Consider the following 7,046-nt stretch of genomic DNA (forward strand, 5'->3'; position numbering starts at 1 on the left):
AGGATATTTGAGGATTTCAGATTTCTATCAGGGAAAAAATATATACTAAACCAACACATAAAAAAGGAGCATTTACATATATAGCACGCAATTCTTATGGATTTACATATCTCACATCAAAACTTTCATTTCTACACTCATGCCACCAAATTCCTATGTATTTACATATCTAAAACGTAAATTTTACTTTCAACAGTCTCAAAAAAGGAATTTGTAAATGGAACCAAAAGAAAAAATAATTTCAATTCAATCATCCTTAAAGACCAAAGGAAAATAATGAACGGTCGAAAAGACTATTAGAATTTCTAAAATAAAACCCATAAGCTATGAAGTAAATGGAACCAACATTCTATTCGCTTAGTTGATGATACAATCACAAAGGAAGCACAAGGATGGATTAATGACATTTATAAGAATGAAAATTTAATGGTAAATTTAGAAAGCGGAATAAAATCTCGCATACATGCAACAATAAAGAAAGCAAGACAAACTTAATTTCTTTTCTTTGTGAATCACAAAAAAAAAAGTAAAAGAAAAAAAATGAATCTCAACCCTATCACATATGATTTACACATAAGTGATGCATAAAAAAAATCACAAACAATTATATGCAATCAAATAAGGAAATAGGGATTTGGATTTACCAATTCGTGTTTCTTACGGTTTGATTGGGGAAAAGAAAGAAATCTCTGTAGCTTGAATGGCTGGAGGAAGGAAAAGAACCTTGCTCACAATTGGAGAGAGATCCTCACGGATAGAAGGATCGGGGCTGAAGAGCACGCGGTTCAGACGATCAATGAAGGGAAGGGCTTCACGAATTGAATGGATCGGGATCGAGGGAAAGAAGGAACCAAGAAAAAAATAAAATTGGGGGCTGACAAGAGTATTCCATACCGAGAACGGACGCAGCGCCGCCTCCGGCTTCCTTCGTCAGAGAGCAGCGGCTTCCTTCGGCAGATCGGGTTTGAGGGCAGCGCGGAAATACTTCGGTCGAACGCTGGATCGCGGGGTTATACCCGCGATCCGCGTCTAATAGAAAAAAATCAAACGTTGTAAATCGTGTTTTGACAAACGCAACCAAAACGTGTGAATCAAACATAAAGGCGGTGTTTTCAAAAACGCCGCCGCAGTTTTAAGCTGCCCCAAATGGGCCCTGAATTTAGAGAAAAAATGCACAAAATAATAGAAGTGTCAAGAACTTGTTCTAGGAAGAGTTTGAGAAACCATACAGGATGATCAAGATTTTGTGGAATGGAGACGAGGACCATAAAGGCATCGATTACCAAGAGAAGAACTATCGTGAACTGGAGCAAGGAGAGTCTGGCTTTATCACTAGAAGAAGAAGATGATGATGATGATGATGTATCATATGTCCTTAGAGAAGAGACGACAAAATCCTTACATAATGAGGAGAGGACAAGCAAAAAAAGAAGGAGAGGATTGCAGTAGAATGCACTATAGAGAAATTGTTGAAGTGGAACCCCCTAGAAAATTCAAATTCCCTTCCCTGGATTCTTACAAAGGGAGGACTAATCCCGCTGATCATATCTTTTGTATCGACAGTCTTCCTAACATGAATAAACGAAGCCCTTAAGTGTCATTTTATAATGCTCAAGGAATCGTCCTTATGTTGGTTCACAACATTCTAATAAGAGTCATCTCCTATTTCAGTAAAATCAAGCAAATGTTAGATGCTTAATTCACTAGCACTCAAAAAACACAAAAAAGCTCTCAAGATTTACTAAAGATCCAATTAGCTCCATCTAAAAGTTTGAGGAGCCTCATCACTAGATTCTAATGGGAAATGCTCGATGTTAGACATATTGAGTCTTCCATCGCCCATGCAGCAATTGCATGGGGTCTATGAGAAGGCCCATTCCAATACATGTTTGGCTTGCAAAAGCCAAAAACCATGGTTGAAATCTTAAAGCTAGCCCATGATCATATTTTGGTTAAGGAATACAACCCTTTATCAAATCTCTCTAGCATTGGAGAACTAGTTGATAGATTAAAAAAAAAAGAGATATTTTTGAACACCAAGGAGGCCAACATCAATTTGTATGAAGAGACAATAAAAGCACCCTAGAAAAACATCTTTAACAACAACAACAATCATAGCAATCTGAATGAACGCTTGTCTTAAAGAGGCTAGAGAAAAGACATAGAGTATTTGACACGCCTAAAAAATAACTACTTTTTCATATATATTTTATACTTATTTTTAATGATATTACATTTAAAGAAAGGTATTTGCATGTCTTTGGTTAAAGGTACAAGAAATGGACTTATGGAGAAAATGAAGCAAAAATGGAGCAATTTGGAGTCAAAACAAGCAAGGAAGAAAATTCTTACTCGACACATTTCGATGTGTCTTTCTTTGCTTAATATTCTTTATATTTATCATATGTTTTTGAATGAAATTATACTTTAAAGAAAGATTATTTTCATGTTTAGTTTGTAGATATAATAATTTGGAGCGAAACAGAACTGAAATGGGGCAAAACGGAGCAAAACGAGGCAAAACGGTGGAGCTGCCTACAAGGTGGCACCTAGGCGCCTGAAGCTGGTGCCTAGGCACTAGATGATAGAGAAGACAGCGCCTATGCTCCCGAAACTGGCACCTAGATGCCAGAAACGATTAAGGAGCTGTTTTTGGGCGATTTTTGGCTATGTTGGGATGTTCTGGAAGATTCCAAGAAACTTGCAAGCCCCATGGAGTGGTTCAATAAATCTAGACACTTGGAAAGGCCAAAGTTGTGTATCTTGAACTGAAAGCGTGTCTCTTCTAGTGAAGAGGTGTGTCTCTAGAAAAAAGGAGGTATTTAGTGTCTTTTTAAAAAGAGGGGCTTGACGCCTCTCATAAGGAGTTAAGAGGGGGATCTTGGAGAGAATTTCAGTGTAAGTTTAGAGAGGAGATGAAGATATAGATTTTCACCATGGCTTGAGAGATTGGTGAGGGATTTTGAGAGATATGTGTAAAGAAATTGTATAAGCATTGCATAGATCAGCGAAATATTTTGTTGGAGGGATTTTTATTTTTCCTTTAAAGGAAAAAAGTTAAGTATTATGTCTTTATTATCTTGTAATTGTTATAAACACTTTCTAGTATATTTGTTTTAATTTAATGAAGTTTTATGTTGTGTTTAATCCATGTTTTGTGTGTAGTAATAAGATAACAGAAACATGACAAACAAAATAAAATAAAATAAAACGACATGACATGACAAATATAACAAAATAAAATAAAATGACATGACATGACAAATAAAACAAAAACCTAAACAACCAAATGACAACAACAAAACAACAAAAAAATGACAAAACAAAAATAAAACAACATGACATGACATGAACAAACAAAACAAAATAAAACATTTAGGGTAGAATCAGATTCTTAGAAATCTATTACCCTAGAAATAAACATTTGATGTTTCTTCCCTTGATCTTGACATTTCTTAGAAGAACGAGTGTTAACATTAATCAAAAGCTTTCTCAGATAGTCTTGACTGTCTGGGATGTAATTAACTATAGGAGTTTGCTTCTATAGAAGAAAGAAAAACTCGGAATAGGTGATATACCTAAATCTCTGGTTCCCTAATTCTTCATGTGGTTTTCTTTATACGAGAAATCATTTTCTCTATAATGACTATCGTCACGACACTTCTTTTTCTCATGTTTTCTATTTTAGCCCTTTCCTTTTTTCTCTTAGTTATTTAACATGTGGGAATCTTTCACATGATTCAAAAAAATAAGTTACTTGGAGATTAGGGCAATAAAATAGATAAACAAAGTGACGACTCATTTCAAATAACAATGTCAAATCAACGACATGACTACGGGAATTGGCAGTGATGGCCGCGGCGGAGCTCTGGGCGCCATCAACCGACATTTCTTAGCATTAAGGACAATATGTCATGGCATCGATATCAATTTCCTATCGAGATGTTGGGAAAAATTCAATGAAAAGGCGTGAGATGTAGTATTAAGATTAGTTTATAGTTTTCCCATCCAGTATGTATAAAAGGAGAAGACAGGAGTGAAAGTATTCTATTTTTTATCTTTTTTTTTTCTACACTAGAATTTGGATCTCCTTCCTCATCTTAGATTCCCTCCAGATTTTCACTTTGAGGATCGTTCTCTTCTCTCTCTTACTCTCTCTTTTGGGTACTATTCTAGTGGTACATGATCTTTTTTCGAGTTGCATCTACTCAGAAATACTATAAAACCCAATGTGTTAAAAATGATTCATCACTGATCATCTTGTCGGCTGATGAATATAATAATTTTTTTTTATGTATATGATTTCTCATGAGCTTTTTGGCCTCATGATAAGAGCCCGCGTCATATACCTAAAATTTCAGAGCCGCGCCACAGTGGGATCGAACCCTTGACCTGAGGGGACTTACAGTGACCCTGCCACCAACAGACTAAGGCTTGCGGCACGATATATATATATATATCTTGAGAGGGAGAGGGAGAGGCATATCACCAAAAAAATTTTTTCCAGAACAAAAACTTTAGCTTTCTTTCTAGAAGCATTCGTTTTCCATCCTTACAAATGAATCATTGATGAACCCTAACTATCCAAGGTCAAAGCAAAGGCTAACCATTTTATCTCGTTTTTACTGTTCAATAGAAATTACTTTTTTTCTGAAAATTTATGAATAGCGTGAAACTCAGGAGGAATATTTAGAAGCATACCACCCAGTTCTCATGTATTTACATATCAAATACTTAAATTTTAATTTATATGTATATACCATAACTAAAGATGTAATTCACTTTTTAAAAAATTTAAATGATAATAAAAAATTCATATGACAATATTTTTATGTGCTATGAAAATTTTGATTACTATAGATATAAAAAATAAAATTTTGATATTAGATATGTCGATACATATGAATTGGGTGCATCAGTACAACAACAACAAAACCTTAATCCCACTACGAGGCGTTAGCTGCATGAATCCTTTTTCTCCATTGCGTCCTATTTAGTGTCATATTTTCATTTAGTTCTAATAAATTAAAATTATTTTTTTATAATAAATTGTGTGCACATATAAATTAATAAATTTAAGTCATTCAGCTAAAAATATGATCAATAAATTTAAGTACATACCATATCCTTTCTTTAATTAGGAAAAATATTACATTAACACTCCTAATATAGAGTTACGTCTGGAGCTCACTGATATGCGGACACGAGGAGGAAACATAAAAATTAAAAGAAAATTATTTTAGCGCAGGGAAATATTCCTTCCGTGTTATCAGTATTATTAGGTGTTAATGTGGTGATTATTTATGTGTTCTTTTGTTCTGGAAATATTTCTGGTATTACAATAACACAATAACACATCAATACTATTATAATAACACCCGAATAGCACGAAATAACATAAGAAGAATATTCTCATGTATTACCTGAGAAAGCAAGCGCGTTTCCTTAAAACCACGTACCCGCATATCAGTGGACTCGAAGATAGCTCTAAAACCCTAATTCTTCATCCTCAACCCTCATAAACCCTCATCAACTTCCCAAAGTAATCGGCCCCCAAATCCCGAAACTCCGCCTCTTTCCTCTTCCCTACTCTCTCCACAAACCCTGCCCCCTCCTTCTCCAACTCTCCGCCACCAATCACGAACTCGGGAGGAAAATTAAGCAACGCTTTCGCTCCGCGCATTTGAAAAGCCGCACGATCGTAAGCCACCGCGGCCTCCTCCGCCGTATTGAAAGTGCCGAGCCACACCCGCGCACCATGGCGCGACGAATCCCGAATCTCCGCTGCAAATTTGCCCCATGGCCGCCGCCGCACGCCTCGATAATGCCTTTTAGTCAATTCTCCAATCACCTCTGCCCTCTTTTTGGATGTCGGTGGAGACATTGGAGAAGAAGCAGACATACTGGAGGCCTCCGTGAGTACCTGCAATAGAATCATGTCCTGAGAATCGTCTTCGTTTAGTGGGAGAAATTGGGGAGGATCGGCTGAGATTTGTTGGCGGGATAAATCCATCCTTCCAATTTCTTCTCTTGTTCTTCCACTCGGTTTCGTCTCGTTTCTGCTTTCTGAAAGCCTTCTTGTTTGGACAGTAGGCTTTAGGCACATATTTATTGTAGGAGCATTTACATTTCTACCACTAATTTCTTTGTATTTATGAATTCATTATATAAGTCTTGCTTTTTTTATATTTATGTTGTCATCTAAATTTTACATATCACAAGAAAATTATCACAATTTTAACTTTTAAAAGATAAGAGATAATTTTCTAGTTTTCTTATGAATAAAAAATTAATACGTCCGGAGTCCGGACGGAGAGATACATTCGGAGTCCAACGATTCACCTTCATGTGGAGTTGATAGGAAAAAAAATTTGTTTTCTTGTGATTCGGCCCGGTAACAAAGGGAAATATTCCTCATGTATTATTCTGTGTTAGTATTGTTATTCTGATGTTATTGATGTGTTATTGTGTTATTATAACACCAGGAATATTTTAATAAAACAATAATACATGAATATCACCACAATAACACCTGAATAACGCAGAATAACATGGGGGAATATTCCCTTATGTTAAAACTTTTTTTTTTATTTTTCTGTCACCTCCATGTGGCGTGAGTTTATTGAACTCCAGACGTATTTGTACTTTCGGGGAGTTTAGACGTAATATTTGTTTTACTTTTTTATATTTATGTCATCTAAAATTTAGATATCACATCAAAATTATCACAATTTTAACTTTTAAAAGATGAGGTACATTTCTTATGTATCAAAAAAAGAGTAAGCATGTAAAAATTAAAATTTAAATGTTTGATATGTAAATAAATAGGAATTGAGGGATGTGTATGTTAATCTTCCTGAATATCTTAGAGTATTCTACTATTACAAATTTAACCTTTGCTTACTTCTTTTATATAAGGTGTTCATTTCTATGTTATTGTTGTAATTTTCAGCAACATGGAGGGTTAACAGTATAAATCTGGGATTCTATTGACCGTAAGCTTCTAGGCTTTTTATGGTGGGGCCCACTCAAAAGCACGATATGAA

The 7,046-nt window shown here is 35.2% G+C and overlaps 1 protein-coding gene across 1 annotated transcript; it reads right to left on the bottom strand.

Moving 5' to 3' along the window:
- Nucleotides 1–5,342: 5,342 nt before the first annotated feature.
- Nucleotides 5,343–6,116, bottom strand: LOC110032898 (pathogenesis-related genes transcriptional activator PTI5-like). The gene has a single exon (XM_020736678.1). It carries the CDS (start codon nt 6,104–6,106, stop codon nt 5,510–5,512), a length of 597 nt encoding a protein of 198 aa, XP_020592337.1. The 5' UTR covers nt 6,107–6,116; the 3' UTR covers nt 5,343–5,509.
- Nucleotides 6,117–7,046: the final 930 nt, after the last annotated feature.

This window comes from Phalaenopsis equestris, unplaced genomic scaffold (assembly GCF_001263595.1).
Source record: "Phalaenopsis equestris unplaced genomic scaffold, ASM126359v1 Scaffold001053, whole genome shotgun sequence".
In the NCBI taxonomy this organism is placed as follows: Eukaryota; Viridiplantae; Streptophyta; class Magnoliopsida; order Asparagales; family Orchidaceae; genus Phalaenopsis; species Phalaenopsis equestris.

Excerpts from the sequence above, each read along its gene's own strand:
- LOC110032898 (XM_020736678.1), bottom strand. The coding sequence starts at position 6,106 with ATGTGCCTAAAGCCTACTGTCCAAACAAGAAGGCTTTCAGAAAGCAGA.